The sequence below is a fragment of the Mauremys mutica genome, chromosome 26, assembly GCF_020497125.1.
Source record: "Mauremys mutica isolate MM-2020 ecotype Southern chromosome 26, ASM2049712v1, whole genome shotgun sequence".
Classification (NCBI taxonomy): Eukaryota; Metazoa; Chordata; order Testudines; family Geoemydidae; genus Mauremys; species Mauremys mutica.
In genome coordinates this window covers 8539744-8562695 of record NC_059097.1, presented here as the reverse complement: position 1 = coordinate 8562695, position 22952 = coordinate 8539744, and the positions used below count along the sequence as shown (strand labels likewise).

Genomic DNA, 22952 nt, shown 5'->3' with positions numbered 1-22952 from the left:
ACTGGGCATGTTGTCATGTCTGAGTTAATGACTTGAGATTGTCAAAATAACAGGCTCAACTGAAATGATTTAATCTAAGATTATTAATCAGAGATTAGTACAGCACTATACAGAATACAGAAATAAATAGCTCCATTACTGCCTTTTGTTGTCAGATTAATAGCTGGATCTGTGTCTCTCCTGCATCTGCGCAGTTTTCATTCCCCCAACTAAGTTCCCACATCGGTATCATGGTATAGGGTTTCAGACAAAGGAACCTAGCTGCCAAGTATATTTTCCCAGAAACATATGTTCTGGTGTCATTTCTGTCCATTCTCAGTTTACCTGACTCATGGGAGAAGGCATGGTTGTTTACAGCTGAGAGAACTAACAATTCTTCAAGTTAATCTCTCTCGGTGGGTCTTTCTTACCCCACAATCATTCTTCCATGTTGATTTCCCCAACAGAAAACATCTGCTATAACAATAATCTCTTATTAGTGTCCCTAATCTATATATGCCTATGTTAGCATTTTAGATATATGTTAAGGAGATGGTTTCCAAGAATATCAAGAGTTTTACAGACATGAAGCCACCCTAGATTTATTAAATACAGCATAATGAATACATTCCTGAATAGGATTACACATTGGTCAAGACCTCTGTTCTTGGCCTTCGAATTCAGACATACTCTTTGTTGAAGAAGATAAAGATTCTAAAGAATAGTTTATATATAGATATATATATATATATGAATCAAATATACCGAACTAATGGTACGACTATTCACTAACAAGTACTAACACCAGTCCTGTTGGAATGAGGCAGATGTTGGGCTGTCAGTTTGGGAAAGTCTCCTTTAACTCAGCAGTTTTCCTAAAATAGCAGTTGTTGGAAAAACATCAATTGTGGATGTGCAAACCCCAAAGATAGATTAACAAAAAAGACTGGAATCTCTGAAAGAGACACCGCAGGAGATTCCAGGGTGTAAAAGAACAGCCGTCCCAAGACTGGAAGCATGTTGGAAATTCTGAACATGCTGTATACAGGATAATCTCCCGTCCACCTATTCCCCTTCTCTGAACGTTATACACAGAGGTGACCAGTCTGGACATGTGTGAGTATTAAAGTGGCTTAAGGCTTGGAGCATTCATATTTTTCCCGAGTGATGTGGGAGCGTTCCCAACACTCTCCATTGTTGTTTTATTATTTTTAATGAAGCTTTAAAATTTGGTTATATGGTGTGTTTTCTTCCCCCAACCTCCTGCAGTGTCAGCCTGATCACCTGACATGAGGGATAAATTGGTAACAGATATTTGTCACAGTTTGGTGAGCAATTGAGAATGGGGGAGCCCTGCAGAATTTACACCATCTATCTGTTTTACTTTTGTTATTTTATGTTTGCTTTGTTTGGTACTGTTGGTGTTATATGATAAGGATTGCATGATTAAAGGTGAGCCCTAATAGAATAAGGAAACACTATCTGGTTTTGGTGCACTATCTGGTTCTGGTTCTGTTCTGTTTAACCGGTTACTGTTGTTTTTCTGCTCTGTTCATTTGGGCGTTAGGTGTGTGGGCGGAACTGAACTTCTCGTTCGTAATTCCTCAGGGTGGAAGCCATGTGTGCGATGAAGCTCTGAGGTTGTATTGAGATCCTTCTGTCCCACCCCCTGTAACGGACAATGTAATAGAAGTAGAAAAATCTGGCTTAGACTGTAATTCTCTCTGCTTTCTGTGTAATTTTCTTTTCTGTTTAAGTGTCAGCAGACAAATGGGTGGGTCTCTGGGTAGACCCCCTAAAGGGGTTTGGATTATGTGTTAAGTAAATGGCCTTTCCCCAATGGCCATGTATTTTTGCCCAGGTGGCAAGCCTTACTAGGGAGGACTCGGGTAGTCTTGTAAGTAAAAATGTTCTAGGAAAAAGACCAGAAGGGTGGGGGCTAGTTGAGAAGCCCACCCTCCTAGCTAAACTGGTAGTGGAACAAGCTAGTGCCCATGGAAGGGACGGTTCAGCGAGAAAAACAGGATCGGGCCCAGGCAGGCAGGCAACAAAGAGATTGGAAAACAGGTTGGAAACTTTTGAGGGTGTAGTGGAAGGAAGGAGTAAGTGAGTATAAGCATGAGGATTTCAAATACTCAGGAGGATATTTGGAATGGTGAGTTGAATTGGTAAGTGGCTGTTGAAAAACAAAGCAAGTGATTTCAAGGAAAGTGAAAAGTTGACTCTGTAGTTGCTGGAGGGAACAGCAGTTGAACTTTGTAAAAATGCTAAAGAGAAAAGTTTTTGGTGTCTTTAAAATGTTTGTAAATAAATTCAGGCAAAGAAATTATTAGATTGCAATTATTTGGCTATGAACAATTTTGTTAAATTAGTTGAAAAATGTATACAGTGCTATGTAATGAAAATTATATTAGGCTCTAAGGGCACTGTTAGTGGTGATGTTTTCTTTCAGTGTTTAAAAGCAAAAGTTAAAAGTAAAAAGCAAGCCAGAAAGCATCTGTGTTTAATGCAAATTATCTAACTGATAAGGTAGAAGCCACTGAAACCTGGGCTGCCTATGAAACACATACGAGAAAATATGGGGTAATTCCCCTGTTTTGCCTGAAATCAACAAGGGTATTTGTATATTTTAAGTAATATCAAAGGGGTAGACCTCTGTTTTTGTCTTTCAGATAATCAAAGAAAACTAATGCCAGCTGAACAGCATTCAACGTACCATGCATTTACTGACAGAGTAAAAATTATGTTTTGTGTTCTATGTTCTGTCTTGTGGTGTTTGTCTCATGGCCAGAATTGTTGTGTTTAATATTTTCATGGGATGGTCTGATTTGAAATCTAGCGGAAGTGTTGGATTGAAATGCAGATACTTGTTTTGTTCAACTTAGAATACAAAGTGTTTGGATACATCAGAAAAATGTGATATACTAAAGTCTAATACATTTTCTTAAGTAAGAGAAAGAAACTACATTGGCCAAATCTTTTAATTACAAATTGTTGTTAAAATTTGCATACCGACGGTCTGCAAACATTAAATGTACCGCTCACAAGACCCCTCATGATGAAGTTACCCGTGGAAATGCTTTGGCAGACTCTGCAGCCAAAGCAGCGGCCCTTTCCGTACCTCAGGCTGAACATACTTGTGTCCTAATTGAGCAGCCTTCACTAGCCTCCCTTGAGGATCTGGCTAAGATCCAGGAGGCTGCATCAAGAACCGAGAAACACTCTTGGAGTGCTGCTGGATGCATTTTACATACTGATCATCTTTGGTGTGCCCCGGATGGTCGCCTGGTGGCACCGAAGATGTTACTGCCCTATCTTGCTCGCATATACCATGGAATGGCACACGTGAGCAAAGGGGGGATGGTTGCTGCAGTTAACATAGATTGGTGTGCACCGAGTTTCCCTTCTGTAGCACATTCCTACTGTCAACACTGTGTGATTTGTCAACAGCACAACATTGGTAAAGCTGTTAAAGCTAAGCGGGCAGTCCACCCTCCTCCTTGGGGACCTTTTGTAAATATTCAGATTGATTTTATTCAAATATCTAAATGTTGTGGTTATTAATATGTATTAGTTTTAGTTGATGTATTTACCAATTGGGTTGAAACTTTTCCTTGCAGGAAAGCAGATGCCAGGACTGTTGTGAAACTTCTGCTTAAAGATTTTTATACACGTTTTAGCATCCCTGTGAGTATCAACAGTGATCGTGGAACTCATTTTACTGGACAGATTGTAAAGGAGTTATGTGCAGCTCACTGCCCTCACCACCCACAGTCTGCTGGGACAGTGGAACGCCAGAACCGGATTTTAAAGAATAAACTGGCCAAGATTTGTGCTGAGACAAACTTAAAGTGGCCAGATGCCCTTCCTTTGGCACTGATGAGTATGAGAGCCATTCCCAATCGAAAGACTGGACTCAGCCCTCATGAAATTTTGACAGGACGCCCAATGTGACTACCAGCTGCACCCCCACTAACCCCAGCTCAGATGGACATTCATTTGATGGATGACATAATGCTTAAGTATTGTCAGGCACTAATGAAATGTGTTAAGTCTTTTTATACACAGGTGAAGGAAGCATTACCGAAGGATCCTGTGCAACCTTGCCACTCGTTGGAACCAGGAGACTGGGTCTACATAAATATCCATCAACGGAAGACTGCCTTGGCTCCACGCTGGAAAGGCCCTTTCCAAATCCTGTTGACTACCAACACCGCTGTGTTGGTAGGAAAAAAAAAGTAAAAGAAAAACAATGTGTGTTTTGAGCTGATTCCATAACCTGGCTTGAGGGTTAAATACCCTTCCTCTAAGAGCTATCATCCTCAGAAGGAAAAGGAATCTCAGCACACACACAAAAAAAAAGGGTTTCAGGAATTTTTAAAAGATAAAATACTCACTGTCATGCATCCATCACAATCTTTATTAATAAGTGTGTGTATCTCATGACACATCTCACGTCTTTCCTTTGCAAACAAGAGAAGGTGGGAACTCCATGATCCTCAAAATCTAACTAGGGGAAAAGGTCACACAAATTGTGTCCTTAAGTTGTTTTCCTCTTTACAGACATTTACTTTAGCACTTATCCAAATGAATTCCATTTGAAATACAATAATTAAATTCTCTATGGAGTTTGTATTCTCAGTTCCATTACTTCCCCAAGCTTTCCCCACCCCAAGCTTTGGAGGAAGGTTTGATGTCAAAACTCCTCTGTCCAAGGGGGATAAATTATCCCAAATAAACTTTTCAGCATTAACCACCATTGCCTATATTAGTAACAAAAACATATACTTCAGTTTACCAATAAAATTCAGGCTAGCACATCATTAGCGTCTTACTCTTTAACCAATAAATTCATGTTTAATTTATTTTTCATTGGTACCTATGACACAACTAAAGATTGCAAAATCTTATAACTGGCTCTGTAGATATGAGGAAAGTGGTGGATGTGATATACCTTGATATACGGTCTCCCACAGTATTCTTGCCAGTAAGTTAAAAAAGCATGGATTGGATGAATGGACTATAAGGTGGATAGAAAGCTGGCTAGATCGTCGGGCTCAAGAGTAGTGATCAATGGCTCCATGTCTAGTTGGCAGCTGGTATCAAGCAAAGTGCCCCAGAGGTCTGTCCTCGGGCCCGTTTTGTTCAACATCTTCATTAATTATCTGGATGATGGGATGGCACCAGTAGCAAGTTCGTGGATGACACTAAGCTGGGGGGAGAGGTAGATACACTAGAGGAGAGGGATAGGGTCCAGAGTGACCTAGACAAATTGGAGGATTGGACCAAAAGAAATCTGAAGTAGTTCAACATGGAGAAGTGCAGAGCCCTGCACTTAGGACGGAAGAATCCTATGCACCGCTACAGGCTGGGGACCGACTCTTTGGGTGTCACAGAATTTGTTATCATTAAATATATTTTAAGTAAGAAAATGGTACAAAAATAACTGATGTTCAGCACAATCCACGGCAATGTGAGAAAAATGGGAATGAGGGAATCTGTGCTGAAAGGGGAACTTGGTGACTCTAACAATCACTTTACAGTGGGAGGAAGAGTAGCAATGAGATGCTCCGGGGTTGTTTAGACAAGGAAAACTGATGGAGCACTGGTGAAGTTCTGAGTAAACCTGCTAGACACCCCCAACTACTATACACAGGCTATGTCTTTACTGCAGGAATAGTTGTGGTTTTACATTAAGCTAGCTAAGGCCATGGGAAATCCGAGTGGAGATGAGGGCCAGGTAATTTTATCTTGATGGAGCTAGTTTAGGTCACCCCTGTCCCCCAGAGCTAATAGGGAGACATGTTCCCATGACACACAGAATAAAGGAGTTGATAGAATGGAGCAGAGGATTAATCCCAAAGAATGGTGAGCTACAAAAGAGAAAAATGGGAAACCCACCTAGTTCAAAGAGCTTTTAAGAGGGAATTAGCAAAAACTAGTGAAGAAAAAACAAACAAACCCTGATGTCAGCCCTTGATAAAGTTCTTGGGGTGTTTATTTCCCTTGCAAATTCTCTGATGAGAAGGAAGTGCTGGGTTCTGAGACAAGCTTTCCCACACTCAGAGCACCTACAGTGTCTCTAGGCTGTGTGGACCCTCTGATGTCTAATCAGGTCTGAGCTCCGAGCGAAGTTTTTTCCGCACTCACAGCACTCATAAGGTCTGGCTCCCATGTGAATCCTCTGATGTCGCATAAGGTCTGAGCTCCGAGCGAAGCTTTTCCCGCATTCATCGCACTCATAGGGTCTCTCTCCTGTGTGGATCCTCTGATGTGCAATGAGATCTGAGCTCTGAGTGAAGTTTTTCCTGCACTCGCAGCATTCAAAGGGGCTCTCTTCCATGTGGATTCGCTGATGTTTCCTAAGCTTTGAGCTCTCAATAAATTTTTTCCCGCACTCACAGCACCCATAAGGTCTCTCCCCTGTGTGGATTCTCTCATGTGTAATAAGGCTTGAGCGCCAAATGAAGCTTTTCCCGCACTTGCAGCATTCATAGGGTCTCTCTCCTGTGTGAATCCTCTGATGTGCAATAAGGTTTGAGCTGCGAGTGAAGGTTTTCCTGCACTCCCAGCACTCATAAGGTCTCTCCCCTGTGTGGATTCTCTGATGTTTAATAAGGTCAGAGCGTCTACTGAAGTTTTTCCCACACTCACTGCATGGGTTATTTCTCTCTGCTGTGTGGATTTTGTGCTCGGCTATGGTTTCCTCAAGGTACTCATGAGGTCCCCAATAATTAATGGAGCTATTTGTCTTCTCCATTGGCTTGTTTCCCTGCTTCCTCTCTGGCCTGTGCTGACTCTCACGACCTTCTCTCTGCTCATGACTCCTGGACACGTCCTCCTGAGATATTTGCAGCAATGCCCTGTGTGGTTCCACTTGCTCAGCATCTTCCTGCAGAGGTTTCTTCTCCTCGTTCTCACTCACCATCCCATCACCTGCTGGGATAGAGAGAGATGCCTCAGAAACAGGGGAGATCAAACCAAAATAAGTGCTGGACAGATGGGAATGAATCAGGAACTGAATTTCCCCAAAGTCTTTCCCCCAGGGGTGAGGGAGATCAAGTCTTCCTGTAAATCTCATCCAAACGCTCAAGGAGAAGGAAAGTCTAGGAGGGAGCTACTGCCAGATGTCACTCAGGATGGGTAGGAAGTCATGAGCGACATCTGCCCTGAAGATACAAACCTGCTGGGGACAATCCTGAACTCGGAGAACTCACAAGGTCTCTGTCGGGAATCCAAGCTGTGTCCTTCAGACATAGACAGGTTTTGAGTTAGTTTAATGATTTCTCACCTATGCAGGCACCTCTCACAATCTCTCTTTCCTCTGAATCATGGAGATCTGGGATCCCTGGCTCATCCTCTTGTTTCAGATGGGAGATCGCATCAGGTTTGAAAAGCAGAAACTCTGCAGAGGGAAAGAAAATCCGGTGGGTTCGTAGATTTGTCATACACCAAAATTCTATTATTTTAACCCCAGCCCATTCGGAAGTTGCAATATGCTGGGGCGAGCTCCCTAGATCAGGGTGACCAAACTGAGCCTGAAAAGGAGCCAGAATTTACCAAAGAGTCACCGTAATACATCAGCACTCCCCATAAGCTCCCCACACCTCCACTCCCAGCACCTCCCGCCCACTGGCAGCCCCACCTGTGATGGGTTAGATCACAGAAACCCCCTTGGAGTTGCCAACTGATGTGCCAAGACTGCTTCTGCCCCTGCTTTCCCTGTCAGCTTGGGACTCCAGCACCCTGTCTAGTTGAGTCAGACACGCCAGTCTGCTCCAACACAGACTGTGCCCCAAAGCTGCAGACTTAACTGAAAGCAACTTAAGAAGTGTTTCTGTCTTTAACACTCAGACGCCCAACTCCCAAGAGGGTCCAAACCCCAAATAAATCCGTAAACTCAAATTGTTCGCCCTCTACAACACTGCTAGAGAGATGTGCACAGCTGTTTGCCCTCCCAAGTACTGGGTTAATTAATAAGTAACAAGTGATTTTATTAAATACAGAAAGTAGGATTTAAGTGGTTCCAAGTAGTAACAGACAGAACAAAGTGAATTACTAAGTAAAATAAAATAAAACATGCAAGTCTGAGTCTAAGACAGTAAGAATCATAGAATATGAGGGTTGGAAGGGACCTCAGGAGGTATCTAGTCCAACCCCCTGATCAAAGCAGGACCAATCCCCAACTACATCATTCCAGCCAGGGCTTTGTCAAGCCTGATCTTAAAAACCTCTCAGGAAGGAGATTCCACCACCTCCCTAGGAGAGAGCCCAGTTGCCTGCCACCTTTCCCCTTCCTTCTCCAGCTTAGCCCATTGCTCTGCTTCCCTGCTGAGAGGAGGGAGCGGGGGATTCTCTTTCCTTGCACTTGTTTGTTACCATGTGGAAATGTCCTAGCCATGGGGAGTGACTTTGTCTCTTTGGATTCTGCATTGATCTGGGTCAGCTTCAGTGTGTCCTTTAATGACTCATTTGGTGCACCCAGCCGGCTACCTGACAGAAACAACTCAAATCTCCAGTCCTGCCACAAGAGCAGATCAATCCTTTTTTCACCCCAGGTAGCAATGCAAAGGACAGAGGGAAACTGAGGCAGACATCGGCATCATAAAACTATTACCACAGTTCCCCCTGGGTCACACCTGCCTAGCTGACCAGTGGGGTAAGACAAACAGGCGTGAAGATTGTTATTTTAAAATCCTTTTTTCTCTTACCCTTGATTCCTACTGCAAAATAGACATGACTTTGGCGTGAAGAAGGCTGTTTTGTGACCGTACACAAACGATCGCAGACTGACGAAGGTGTCTGCACGCAGCCTGGCCTGCTGGGTAAGCATGGTGCATCTCTGGGGTACTGTAGCCCAGAGCCCCTGGTCTAGGAGCAGGAGAACTGCAGAATTCCGCTCCAGGAGAGAGAACGGCACGAGGCCTGATTGGGGTGGGGGACTCAGCGAGCTGAGGAAGGGGATGGAGACTCAGCTAGCCCTGTCATTCACTAATACACCCATGCCCCTTCCTCCCACCCCTCTCCACCTCCTGGGACCCCAGACGCACTCACTCCTTATACTGGTTCCTCCTTTCCCATGGCTTGCAGCCCTGCTCACTACCAGTCATCTCAAAGTTCCTGCTCCCCAACCACAGGCACAGACTTCTATTTTTCCCGGTGGGTGCTACACCCTCGCCCTCCCCCACCCACTTCTCCTGAGGCCCTGCTCTCACCCCACCTCTTCCCACCTTGCTCCCCTCCCTCCCCCAGTCCCTCCACACCCACCCTTCTCTTGGTCCTCTCAGCCCCCTCCCCCAAGGTCCCCCTGCCCACCACTGGCTCCTCTCCACCCACGGCTGAGTGCCTCCCACCAGCTGCCGAAAAGCTGATCAGCAGCCAGCCCTAGGGCCGCCCAACAGCTGTGGCTGGCATGTGCAGAGCACCCCCTATTTTTTTCCCATGCTTGAGCCCCAGAGCACCCACGCAGTTGGCACCTATGTCCCCAACCATTTTGCATCCCTCTCCCCCAAGCAGTCCTTGCTCCCACCTCCCAGACGCTCCTGCCAAAAAGTGTCCCTTCCCTCCCGCACTGCTAGCACCCCCATTTCCTGGAGCACCCACCCTGCCTTTACTTCCATCACCACCAGCACACCTTAGCCTCCCCCTGCGCCCTCCATCACCACGTGCAATTCAAACTGGAGACTGGGAAGCACAAACACTGAAACATGCATTAAAAATAAAACGTTGCTAGAAACTCATATTCTTGCTAAGGTCTTAACAATAAAAACCTGATCTTGCCTTCGCTGTCAATACGCTGCTCCGTCCCAACCCTGCTGTGTCAACAGGGAACTGTATGGGGTGGGGAGCTGGAATGGAGTCCATTTTAGCTCAGTGGAGTCCAGGGGTGACAAAACCATTTGTCTGAAATACAGCTGAGGGGTCCAGCAATAGGAGGGGGGTTATGCAGAGTTCCTTATGAGTCCCTCATAGCTTATGTGTTTGCATGTAGCCATAAAAGCCTGTATTCAAAGCCGTCGGGAGGCCATAAGGCATTCAGATGTTAACACAGTATCCTGCTGATTCCCGCATGAATTTTGCCCCAGTCCTAGGTGCTGCAAACCTTTCCCGTATCAGACACTCAAGATACAGTCACATTTCCGGGAAGGGTTATTTTCCAGGGTGTCCTCAGTAGCGGATCAGCCCACTTCCCTTACAGATGTGATGTTCAGTCACCATAAATTAGCATACTTTGATGGCATACATGGTCGGCTTGCCACCAAAGGCATGGAATAAAATCTCTCTTTGCCATTCAGGAACCACAAGAACTATTGTGTCCTCCCAAATGTGGAATGCTTGAAATGACAGAGAAGGCCTATGGAGTAGGTCCTGGCCATATCACTTCCTCCAGAGCCCAAAATGTTTTGTAATTTTAAGCAAAATTGTGATTTTCAAGTTACCATTTTCTGTATGGATTTTTCACTGCGATTCACACAGTAATGGCCATGGAGCTTCTGGAATCTGCAGCATTCCCTCTCACAATATATTGAAGGTCAGTTTCACAAAATATTCAATTTTTCTTTCAGATTCCACCAGTATTTTTTTTCCTGAGCTTTTGCATTGAGCCCTGTTATAGTCTTGGCCTTCACAACATCCTCAGGCAAGGAGTTCCACAGGTTGACTGGGCATTGTGTGAAGAAATACTTCCTTTGGTTTGTTTTAAACCTGCTGCCTATTCATTTCATTTGGTGACCCCTAGTTCTCATGTTATGAGAGGAGTAAACAACACTTCCTTATTCACTTCCTCCACAACCATCATGATTTTATAGACTTCTATCATATCCCCCTTTACTCACCTCTTTTCCCAGCTGAAATTTCCCAGTCTTTTTAATCTCTCCTCATACAGAAGCTGTTCCATGCCCCTTATCATTTTGTTGCCCTTTTCTGTACCTTTTCCAATTCCAATAGATCTTTTTTGAGATGGGGCGACCACATCTGCACGCAGTATTCAAGACATGGGCACACCCTGGATTTATACAGAGGCAATACGATATTTTATATCTTACTATCTATCCCTTTCCTAATGATTCCCAACAATTGCATCGCCGTTCCTGGAACAGGAACATTGGTTGAGGAAGGAAGTCAGAGTGCAGCAAAAAGACCAGTCTGAGTGGCTGCTTTCATTAACCGCCACAAGGGGGCAGGCTCCTGCTGCACCCCCACTATAGCCCAAGTCCCCTCCATGGTACCATGCAATGCATCCCAGAAAGACTTGGGCCACCCAGCCATGATGTTGGCCAATGTAACCAGGGCTTAAAAGTAGCTGGACAGGACAAATCTGCCTCTTGCTTACATTCCATGGCAACCCCTTGCCCCCTTCTGGACCGGTAAGGCTGCTGTCATGTGCGCGCCATGATCCTGGCGGGTCAAGCCAAGCTGCTCAGAAAGCTCCAGAAATGTAACTTTCTTTATGCAAAAGTTCTGCACCCATTGCTGTTCACCCCAAGTCTGCATGACGATGTGATCCCACCAACGTGCTCCAGGAGTGCCGGAGGGAGAGGACGTCAGCAGCTACACCGAGAGCCATGGGTAGCAGCAGCCAATCTGAGCATCCCGTGTCCGTATCATCCTCCTCCTCCTGCACCATCATTAGCTCTATCAGGTGTGTTCAGTGGGTCAGAAAATACTGCCACAATGTCCACCAGCATTTCCCAGAAGCTCTGCCCAATTTGTGAGACAGCAGCATTCCTCTTGCATTCTCCAGGAGTTCCTCTTGGAGCTTTGCCCAGGTGTGAAGAATCACACCAAAACAATTTTAAAAGCAAAATCTCGAGTGTAGGCACAGTTAATTAACTTCTGTCATACAGAATTAAGGTTGCCAAGTGCTGCTGTACAGCCTTCCAGAAAGTGGACGGTGACTTATAGCTCTGAAAACCAAGGAATGAAGCGTGAAAGTTCATACCACACCTGCAACACAACCTTAACTCTACCCCACCCCCTAGCCCCGGAACTGGCATTAGCCACTGACTATGGTGCAGTAAGGGGGGTGCAAAGGTGAATAAACTACCAAGCAAATGGGGAATTCTCCTTCTCTTGGAGTCTTCAAGTCAAGACTGGATGCCCTTCTGGAAGATGATTTAGTCAAACACAAGGTATTCGGCGCAATACAGCAGTAACTGGATGAAATTCAACAGTCTGTGTGATACAGGAGAACAGACTAGATGACCTAATCATCCCTTCTGGCCTTAAAATCTATGAATCTACAATAGATAGGAGGAAGGACTAAGAACGTGCCATTGTTTGTGTTGTGTTCACAGATGGGAATACCAGCATTTATCTGCATGCCCTCCTGCTGTAGCTGTGATTCAATGATGGAGTGATTAGTTGGAGCAGCTTGGAAGAGCTGTCACTGTGATATAAAGGGAGGTGCACATGAACCTTGAAGAAGCAAGCATGCCTCATTTCAGTGCCGAGTATTGAAGGTTGCAACATAAATGTGCATGGAGTGGGTACTTTCCATAAGCATTGTCAGCACTCTAGTAGCATACGTACTTAGTGGTCTCCAGGGCTTAGAGAGGGGTAAGTGAAGGTAATGACTCAGAGGGAATCCTCAGGAGGCGGGCAAACGCGTGTTAATAGTCTGAAAGTCTGTGATGGTTAATGTGGTATAGGCGCAATCTCTGAGTGCAGGCCAAGGATTGGAAGATTCTGTTTGCTGTGCCAGACCTAAATCAAAGTTTTCCCTTAGCAAAGAGAAGTTGTTAGACTTTGTGCGGTTCTGCTCCTGTTCCCAGAGTGTTCTGTAGCAGGGGAGGGCAGAGTGCTAGTGTGCGTGTCACAGGCATGTTGATGCTGAAACAGGACAGAGCAGAAGTTGCATTGTGGGCGTGACATGAACCTTAACCCTTGACCCGCCAGGATCATGGCGCGCACAATTTCCCCTTCTAAGAACCGAGGGGACATTCTCATAGTTCTCCTGCATGACGTCTCTGCAGAGGGCTCTCTGAGTAGGGTCCAGCAGAGCAGAAAACATTAAGAACATTCCCACTTTGTCACAGGTGACATGAACCTTAACTCTGCATTTCTGCTTCTGAGAACTGAGGGGATGGGAATCCTTACCCAGCGAGGTCACATTCTGATGATTCTCCTGCATGACGTCTCTGCAGAGGGCTCTCTGAGTGGGGTCCAGCAGAGCCCACTCTTCCCTGGTGAAATACACAGCCACCTCCTCGAAGGTCACCGGCCCCTGAAAGAGCAAGAGCCTGCCACTTAGAATCTGCTGCCCCACTCACAATCCCACTCACTATTCATGGAGTAGCAAATGGATACACAGTAAGCAGAGCCCCACCCACAACCTACTCAGAGCACCCAGGAAGCATTAGCGTCAGGGGAGATACAGAGAGCCCCTCATCCTTCCCAGCAGATAGAGGGAGCAAGGTCTTAACTTTCATCAGACACGGACTTACCAGAGGCTGATACAAGAGACGGAGCCCCCAGCAGGGTCCAGGGAGGTTCCCTGATAGGAAGCCCAACACCTTCCCCATTGCCAGCAGCTGGATGTCAGGGGATGGGGCATCTTCCCTAAGCCCCTCTGCTGGGTGTCCCCTTCATATGTCATAACCACTTCTGGTTAATGGGTTCACCCTCCAGCACTGAGAGTCTGGGAAGTTTTCCCAGCCCAGGCTGGTTTGTTCCCTCTTCCACAAATAGGGGGATTTTCACACCCAACCCCCTAGAATCTAGACCCCAGATTTACCAAATCCCAGCAGGTTCATCACACTTTGTCCCCCTCCCTTTCTCCACCCTGTGCACTGTCTGCACCCTCCCACCCTTAGATCAAACTCCCTCTTCCTGTGTATTCATTGTCCTTCTGGCTCCTGCAGAAACCCCCCAGCAATTTCCTCAGCATCCCTACCTGAGCCAGCTCTGCTGCACATATTTCCCTTCCCCGCACAGGCTGAGAGAATCCTGAATGACCCGGGGATATTATTCTGCAGCCTGTCAGGGGGAGAAGGGTTATTGGGGGCGGGGATTTCAGAATAGACTTTAGGTCATTTCACATCACGAGTCTCACTGGCTCTCTCTCTGCAGAGACGTTTTAGACTCTCACACTGAGAAAGTGCTCCATCATTGTGCAGTGCAGAACAATCCCCTCCCACCACGACTAAACCCACTGAGACCCTTTAAACCTGACATTCCCCAGGATGGCACATTCCCCCAACAGAGGGGGAACTACGCAGAGCTAGGGACCAGGCAAAATCTGAGCAGTGCTGAGACAGGAACTGGATCTGAGCAGGTTTCAGAGCCCGTGGCCTCTCTCCCCACTTATTTCTCCTCCGTTTCTCTCTCCCCTTCTGGCTCAGAGACTTGGTTATTGTCTATTCCTGGCGGCCTTTCCTATCCTGCAAGAGCTAATGCCATTTCAGCTCGACACTCTGCCTCGTCGCCATCTCTCCTAAACACGGGTGGTGTGTCAGTCTCTCTGGTTGTGATACAGACACAGCAGTGAAAGGGTTACCGTGCACAGCTTCAGGCTGCCTAATATCTAAGCCCCTTCATTTTCCGTTTAAACGGATTTTTCTTGAAAAATAAAGTATTATTCAGTTTTTTTCTGATCTTCACCCTACTTTTTTATCAAATATACAAAAAATAACTTATTTTGTTAGGACAATACAATCCATTACATGAGATTGAGGCATTACGAGAATACATTAATCTGTGTGTATACGCTACCCTGCCTGTTGAAGAAAGGCACTGTATTACTCTAGAAGATACACACAACAAAGAAACAGGTACGCATGCAAGCACCAAGTGAGTGCGCATCTGAACGTACTGATGAATCTATGTGCCCATCACGTGCACATTTCCAGCTGTTAGCAGATAATGGTTTAAAGATCTGATACCCTAACATGGGAAGAAAACAAAAATCTGTCTCAGAATAGGTTTCAGAGCACAAGGAAGTATTCAAAAGTTTTAAAAAAACAAAACCAGGAGAAAATAATGAACTTGAGTGTATGCGCTGCAAATGGTGCAGCCCAGTTACTAAATGGAAATATTTATAGGCTAACAGTTGAAAGTCTGCAACAGAAACCTGTTCATTCAAATGAAAAGTTTTATTTGGGGATTAGGCCTTGTGTTTTGAGTTCTGTTTTAGTTCTGCAGCAAAATGCGCTGAACGGAATTCAAAGGATCAATCTACTGAATGCTTCCCCCCCCACCCCTTTCTTTCCATCCACCAAAATAAACCCCAATATTTACCCAGAAAAATGAATATTTTTTTGCATTAATTTCAACCTGTTTTTGTTGTTGGGGAAATAAACACTGATCAGTTCCCCAGAAAAATTAAAATCAAACTGAAAACGAAGGGCCCTACTAATATCACAGCTAGGATTCTGAATGATTATGAATGTGGCTTGCACGGAAATCAGTATTTCCCAGGGTTGGGCCATATCTGCTCTAGCCACTAGCTGCTCAATTCAGACTTTCTTTACACACAATGTAACACTCTCTTCCCATTCACAGGCAATAGGGATACAAAATCATGAAGGATCCAGTGCAGCGTTTCTCAGCTGGTGGGTTGCAACGCCCAGGGGTTCATGACAGGCAGCCAGATGGGCTGTGAGATACTGACAGATTTACTATGACCTTAAACAAAGAAAATCTCACTCCCCCACTTTCTGCACTTTTAGCCCTCGCACATGGAAGTTATATAGGATCGGGCTTGATTCGTGTTTTATTCTCATGTCACAGTAAATGTCAGGTGATCCCAAGGGCGGGGGGAAAAGGATTTCAAATAAGGGGTCACCAATGTGAAAAGGGTGTGAAACACCAACATGTGCTACAGCAGCTCCATCTTTGTACCAAATGCGCATTCAAAGCCAGTCTGTATGCAGCAAACCAGCCTGTGATAGGGCCTTCAGTGGCTGGGCAGCCTAGTGGCTAGATCACTGGTCAGAGGGGGTGCCGGGGGACCTGGGCCCTCCCTCTTCACCAGGTCCCTGTGTAGTTGAACCCCTAAACAGGGGAGACAGGTGTCCCTCCTAGCAGAGGGGGTCGAGGTCTGTTTTCCTGGGCTACTTCCTACTACAGTCTCCACTGGCTGGCACGTCACTGATCCGTCCCTTCAGGCAGGCAAACAGAGCTCCTGCCTCAACTGAGCCAGGCTCCCTTCTTTTCTCCCCCTCCAGGCCTGGCATTGACTGCTGGGATAGCGGGGCCGGGCTAGCTGAACCCACAGGTTTTCTTTAACCCCTGCTGTGCCAGGGGGCAGTTTCTCTGCTCCGTCACACAGCCCCATTGCTCAGCCAGAGTCAGTCCATACATGGTACATCTGGGCTCCACACTTCCTCACTCCTGAGACTCTGCTGCCACATCTGACCATTTTCAGTCACTCATGGAAGCTTTCAGGGTCTGGATATTTTCTCCTTGTTTTATCCTATTTCAACCATTCGGGTTGTTGTTCCTTTCCCCAAAGGAAAACACACCCAAGATCTGGATTCGCTCTGAATCCCCATCAGACATTACAGCAGGAGTGAATCAGTCTTGGGGCTCACCCTGCTTTGCATTGTGCAGCTGGAAGCTGTGGAACATCGGGACTGGAGGCCAGGATGCCATGTGGCTAACCTGTTTATTGGTCTGAAATGTCCCCATGGCCTGTCAGAGACAGAGACGTACCTGTGTCACTCCCCAGCTCCTGTCGCAGCGTCTCTAGGGGAAGGAGAGGACGGGAGAGGTGAGAATTCAGGTCCCCGCATTCATGAGGAGCTTCCCCCTTGGTTATTAATGTATTCACTGTTAACTATGAGATGGTGACGCAGACTGAGGCCAATGATGCAGCCGCTGCAGATAGAGCCAGCCCCACAGATGGCGCATGGGGTCAGTGACATCACTAGAGTTCCCGACTCCTCCCCAGGGTCGGGGGGGGGGGGTCCTCTCTAACCAGAGGAGACACCACCACCACCCCTGGACTCCCATTCACCTTTGAATCCCAGCAGCACCTCCTGCAGGTGGGAACTTTTCAGAGAGAAATGGTGGAGTCTCTTCTCCAGCTCCACATACCCCGGCTCTGGCTTCCAAAATCTCCCATCCTCCCTGCTAGGGAAAGGAGGAAGGGTGAGAAATGGGTCCAGTCCCCAATCCCTGAGCCCAGCAACCCTTAAATTCCAGCAAACCTGGATCTGAACTTTGTAGCCTGACAGTCATTCTAATGGTGAGTCACCTGCCCTCAGCCCTGTACTCGCCATGGGCCCAGAGAGATGGGACAATGGGAAACATTGGGGGGAATTAGGGGGGAAGGATAGCTCAGCGGTTTGAGGATTGGCCTACTAAACCCAGGGTTGTGAGTTCAATCCTTGAGGGGGCCACTTGGGGATTTGGGACAAAATCAGTACTTGGTCCTGCTAGTGAAGGCAGGGGGCTGGACTCAATGACCCTGCAGGGTCCCATCCAGTTCTAGGAGATTGGTATATCTCCATTATTTAAAAAAAAAAAAAAAAAGACAGATTCAGGAACTTTCTCTCGGACACTTTGGTTCTGTGGGGAGCAGAGCCACCACCCACACTGGGATATTCCAGCAACAAGAGACACCAGCACTGGGATTACGTGGAAAGGGAGGAGACACAGACCAAAGAGTGGGTGTGTCCCACATGCTCAATGTGGACACAGACAGAGCCCAGATCTTTCCCTTCCTTTCCCACCCTCCTTTCTCTATTTAACTCTTGCTTCCTTATTCTTCTGTCTCTCCTCTGTTTTTATTTCCCTACAGCAACCCCCTATACCCACCCTTCAAAGGCTTCACTCCCGCCCCCTCCCCTTTCACATACTCAAGTGATCAGCCGTGGAATATTGAATGTTGATATTAAAGTGTCATCATTTCAGATGAGACTCCAAAGAGATGGACAGAGGACAAGGGCATTCACACCACCCGGAGCCGCTGTTTCAGGTTGTGTGCACAATCCAAAAGGCAGCACTGTCTCTGTGTCCATTTGGGAGGGTTTCTTTGTAACCAGGAGAGCTAGAAAAGTACTTTTAAAACAATGCAAACTGAGATTCTGCACACTCTGGATACGTGATGCGGCCACATAAATACACCAGACAGGCTGGATCTGGCCCAGGGGCCATATGGCTGATAGCCCTGGTGTGACCTCATCAGCTGCCAGAGAGTAACAGACTCTGCCCCTTGCTGGGGCAGCCACTAGGGGGAGACAGAATCACAGGCACCAGGCCTGCGTGTCACACTGCGGGGGCAGCGCCGGATTCAGTGCAGTTACCAGACCTAACAGACCATGAGGGGAGTGAGACAGTGCCCAGGACTTACCTTCCCCCAGTGCTCCCAGCACCCTAGAGAGGGAGAGAAAGAAGAGGCCGTCAGAGGGCTTCCCCAGCCTGGGACAAGTCTCCTGCTCTGCAGGGGAATCACCATTGGAGTCTCTGGTATTTAGGGAATTTCAGACACGCATGTGCCATCTCCCCCTCCCTACCAGCAGTTGCTCTCAGCAGCCCCAGCAATCCCTGGGAGGTGGCCACAGGGGAAAGTTTCTCCCCAGGCACTTTACAGGAAGAAAATATTTATCTGTCTTGAGAGTCAAATTCCCCCAGTGCTGAGAGCCCCACAAGCCCCCTGGTGTGAGTGGGGCCTTAGGCTGGCTTGGGACCTCTGCATGGGGGAGGGGATTTCACCCTCCACTGCAAATGCAGGCAGACATTTACAGGAGAGGAGAGAAAATCTTGGAGTTGCAGCACCCAAACTCCCAGGTCCCATCCCTGGTGCTGCCACAGATTTACTATGTGATTTGGGCAGGGCTCTGCCCCTCCCTCTGCCTCACTTTCCCCATTTATTCCATAGGGATAATGCCCCTGACCCTGCTTTGCACAGTGCTTTGAGGTCTAGAGCAGAGAAGTGCCTACAGCACTGGGTCTCAACTTATTACACAATGTGTTACCTGGGCCACAGGGACGGGGTGGCAGGGCAGCAGCAGCCTGGACCCCTATGCTGCGTGGGGCCGTCCAGCTGCCCAGCCCAGACTCCTGCCACGTGGCTGCCCCGGGGGACCTGCCGGCTGCCCCAACCACAGACCCTCACCATGGGGGGTGGGCCAGCTGCCTGCCCTGGAACCCTGTTGTGGGGCTGCCCTGGGGCCAGCCGGCACCTCCGGACCCTGCCACACATGGTGGGCCAGCTGCCCCAGACCCGGAGCTTGTGGGACAGGCTGATTGCCCTGTAGCTAGCGGGGCCAGCCAGATTTCGCAGACCTCTGACTCCGTGGGGCCAGCAGGCAGCCCCAACCCCAGACTCCTGCCATGTGCTGGAGCACCCACAGGGAAAAATTGGTGGGTGTGGCACACCCACCAGCAGCTCCCCGACTGCCCCAGCTCACCTCCACTCCGCCTCCTCCCCTGACCGGGCTGCCACGTCCTGCTTCTCCCCACTTCCTCCCAGTTTCGTGCAGCAAGCCTGGGAGGGAGTGAGGGAGCGGGGAGGAGGAGGAATGTGGCGGTGCTTGGGGAAGAGGTGGGGCCAGGGCGGAGATTTGGGGAAGGATCCAATATGGGCAGGGAGGGGCAGAGTCGGGGCCGGGGGCGCGAACACTCACCGGCACCAACAAAGGTTGGCACCTGTGGCGGGGCAGCCCAGACTCCTCTGCACCAGACAGACGGGGAACCTGGTGGGACCTGGCCCACGGGCTGCCCTTTAGCACACAGCTGTGCTAATTGGGCTGCATGCGGCCCACAGGTTGAGAACCCCTGGCCTATAGGAACGGTGCATATGATCATTGCAATAACAGTCTGACCTGCAGAGGTTCACTCAGCAGCTGCTGCCCCTTCTCTTCTCCCCTCTCGCTGAGCAGGGAAATCTGCCAGGACAGGCTGCAGACGGCCTCATCCCTTCTCTGGACAATGGCTCTCTCTAGCTCTTCCAGCCGGGACAGCAGCCGCTGCTCCTGCTCCTCCAGAAACCCTCGCAGCTCCTGCCACTCCCAGACGATCTTCTGCCTCTCGGCTTCCGTCTGTTTCTGCAATCACAGGGAGAGGGCGGCTTGGTAACAATGGAGAACCATAAATGCACCTCCCGGCGGGTGGGGGAGTTATTTACCAGAGCACAGGATCTCTTGTGGTGGCTCATGGGAAGCGCATTTAGGCCGGGAAGGGTGGACGGATCATGGCAGGGGTGAGCTGTACATCGCTAACAGGATGTTCCCCGCAAAACCTCATCAACTTGCACTGAGCCAAACCCTCCATCTCTGCAGCCCACATTTCATCTCCTTCCTCCCCATCCTCCCCCAGGAGTGAAAACGGATCCCCAGTCACTATAACATGCAGACAGACTGTAGGAGGGTCTCTGGGCTAACACACAGACTGATCCTCTCCTGCCCAGCCGCCTCTTGCACCCTAAGGGCATCATGTCACCCACGTGTCTGACCCTGCCCTCTCCCTGGGCTCCAGTGGGGATGGTTCCCCGGCTGAGGCTGGCAGGCCAGGCCCTGCATTCACCGTCACTCAGGGCACTGTGATGCCAGGCAAACCTGAGGGGCAGGGGGCTCTGGGCACCTACCAGCAGCTCCTCGCTTTGCTGCTGCTCCTCGGCTTTGGCTGCTTCTCTCTCTTTTCCCAGAGGGGCCAGACACTCTCGTGGGGGCTCCTGGAAGAAGCAGGGGAGGGGGTTAGAAACGGCTGCAAACGGCCTCACAACTGCTAGATTTCAAGGCCCATCCTGCCCTGCAGATGCCCGAGCAGAGTCCCTGGGATGCCCTTAGACTGCCCCCCACCCCCGGCCTCTTTCACCCTTAACCAGGACGCTCTGAGGGGCTGGTGAAACGGGGACCAGGTTTCCCTGGGAAAACACAGGACCCCTTGGAGAAGTGACAGGGGTGCAGCCCAACCCCCCAGCTCCCAATGTCCACCACCTCCCAAGCAACCAACGTCCGGCATTGCCCCCAACTTCCCCCCTCCAACCATCCCCCAGCCCCGCCCACATCCCAGTGCTGGATCTGAACACAGACCCACCCCAACCAAATAGCCCCAATTCCCAGATCTGCCCCCCACAATGACACCCCCTCAAAATCCCAGCTCCAAACAATCCCAGTCCCCAGCAGCTCCACGATCCCCAGCACCAGCCGTCCCCCCCCCGCCCGGCTCTGACCTCCGATACACCCCACTCAGCTGCCCCCATCCCCTCGCTCCCGGACCCAGGCTGGGCTCCGAGCCCCTCCCGCAGCTCCCAGGCTCCGTCGCACCGGCCCCCGCGGCCGCGGGGAGCTCGGGGACCCCCCCGGGCAGGGGGCGAACCAGGCAGCCGGGCCCGATCCCTCCCGGCAGGAGCGTGTCCGCCCCACGCGTGTCCCCGCCCCACCGCGCTGCCCCGCGGGCTGCCGGGCTGGAGCAGCCTCCGCGCCGCGCTCCCGGCCCCGGCCATGGCCCCGCTGCCGCACAAAGGGCGCCTCTGTTTGCAGGACACAGGCCGGGGCTGGAGCAGCCGGGGGCGGGGCCGGGAGAACAAAGCGCAGAGCTCCGGGGGGGGCAGCTCCTGGGGGCGGGGCCCTCACAAGGCCCAGACGCTGCTGCCGCCTCCATGTGAGCCGGGCCCGGGCTGAGCCGCCGCCGCCGCTGCTGCTGCTCCCCGGGGGGGGACATTAACCCCTCCGTGCCCGGGGGGGGCGGCTTTCTCCAGCTGGGCCCCGCCCCAGAGCCTCCGGTGAGTGAGAGACCGCTGCGGGGGCGGGAACGTGACTCTGCCCCGGGGAACTCGGGAGAAGCCTCGGAGCCGCCTCCGCCCCAGCGGAGCCGCAGCAGGATCTGGCCCGGCTGGGATGGGGGGGTGTCGGGAAGGGGGGGGGAGTTCAGTGGGACGGGGGGAGGGGTAGTTGAACTGTTTCTGTACAGCCAGGAAATTCCGGGCGGCGGAGGTGGTGAGTTAATTGGATCCTTTCGCGCTTCCTCCCACATACGGAAAGTTTTTTTCCCTTTTCTCTCTCGGTATCACACGTGGCTATAAAATCCAGGGCAATCCCCCTCCTTCCCCCTCCCCCCATGATCAGCTGTCTAGTCTCCCCCGATTTTGCCCTGTTCTCTCCATGCTTCTCAAATGTCAATTGAAAATCTCCTCCGATGTGGGGTGGCTTCCCCTCCCATTGTATCTGCAGCGGTTTGTCCTTGTTTAGGTGGGAAATCAATTCCCCAAAACATGGCTGCCCCTGGAGTGGGGATGGGGTGAGATACAGGGAAGGGAGCAGCACGTGTCCCCCATGGAGACTGCCCAGACCCCGGTTTCTCAATCCCAGTTGCTGCCCCTGTTGGGGACTCTGGTACCCCAAACGGCAAAGTTCGTTGTCTGACCGCGAGAGACAGGCAACACCAGCAAAGTTCAAACATAATGCTCTTTATTGAAGAGTGCACACGACAATAGAGAGCGAGCTCGTCTCCAAAGAGAACCAGCTAACTTCTTTGCAAAATTACCTAGGTTTACATAGACAGCTCGGTCGCATCATCATAATTGCAATTAACTAGTTAAGTAGCCACCCCCCTTCTTTTGAAACTAGAAACTGTTACCATACATTCTTTTTTATGTTCTACAAGATTAAATGTTTTACATGATTTATGATACCTTAACAATCACTAATCAATCTAAAATGTAATTGTTAGGAATAGACATAGAACAGAAACAGGGAGTACTGCACAGGGAGTCTGGAAGTTTGGAATCTTGGCTTCTTATGAGTTCTTTAAACGAATTGTTTTTACCTCAGGTCATTTGGTACCATGCTAGGAATACAGTCCCTTTCTTATCTCATGGTTGCTTAACTTTGTGAGAGACAGACCTGCAACTCCCTGGGACTTTCCACTTATGAATTACCCATAAACCTCTGTTAGGCTGTTAGCTTGACTTTGTTCAGGTTGACACAACTGGATTTGGGTTACATTTTATTTAGGCCTAACACCCCCAAACTGCAAACACAGTTGCCCACAGCCATCAGTTGCCAGTCACCTGCCGTCCCCCACTG

The 22952-nt window shown here is 49.2% G+C and overlaps 1 protein-coding gene and 1 long non-coding RNA gene across 2 annotated transcripts; both read right to left on the bottom strand.

Moving 5' to 3' along the window:
* Positions 1-4381: 4381 nt before the first annotated feature.
* Positions 4382-13132, bottom strand: LOC123356677 (zinc finger protein 436-like). Its single transcript, XM_045000075.1, has 3 exons — positions 13078-13132; positions 7271-7384; positions 4382-6915 (listed from the first exon to the last, which is right to left on the bottom strand). The coding sequence occupies exons 1-3, from the start codon at positions 13109-13111 to the stop codon at positions 6062-6064; spliced, it is 1002 nt and encodes a 333-aa protein (XP_044856010.1). The 5' UTR covers positions 13112-13132; the 3' UTR covers positions 4382-6061.
* A 23-nt stretch (positions 13133-13155) lies between these two features.
* On the bottom strand, positions 13156-19786 carry LOC123356696. The gene is made up of 6 exons (XR_006575403.1): positions 19749-19786; positions 18275-18297; positions 16937-17052; positions 16633-16665; positions 13874-13956; positions 13156-13204 (listed from the first exon to the last, which is right to left on the bottom strand). It is a non-coding gene; the product is annotated as an uncharacterized LOC123356696 (long non-coding RNA).
* Positions 19787-22952: the final 3166 nt, after the last annotated feature.

Bases quoted from the DNA above. Each gene is read 5' to 3' on its own strand.
- LOC123356677 (XM_045000075.1), bottom strand. From the start codon at position 13,111: ATGCAGGAGAATCATCAGAATGTGACCTCGCTGG. The intron at 7,385-13,077 runs GTAAGGATTCCC...TTCCCTCTGCAG, and splicing joins TCAGAATGTGACCTCGCTGG to AGTTTCTGCTTTTCAAACCT. The intron at 6,916-7,270 runs GTGAGAAATCAT...CTATCCCAGCAG, and splicing joins TGTGAGAGGTGCCTGCATAG to GTGATGGGATGGTGAGTGAG.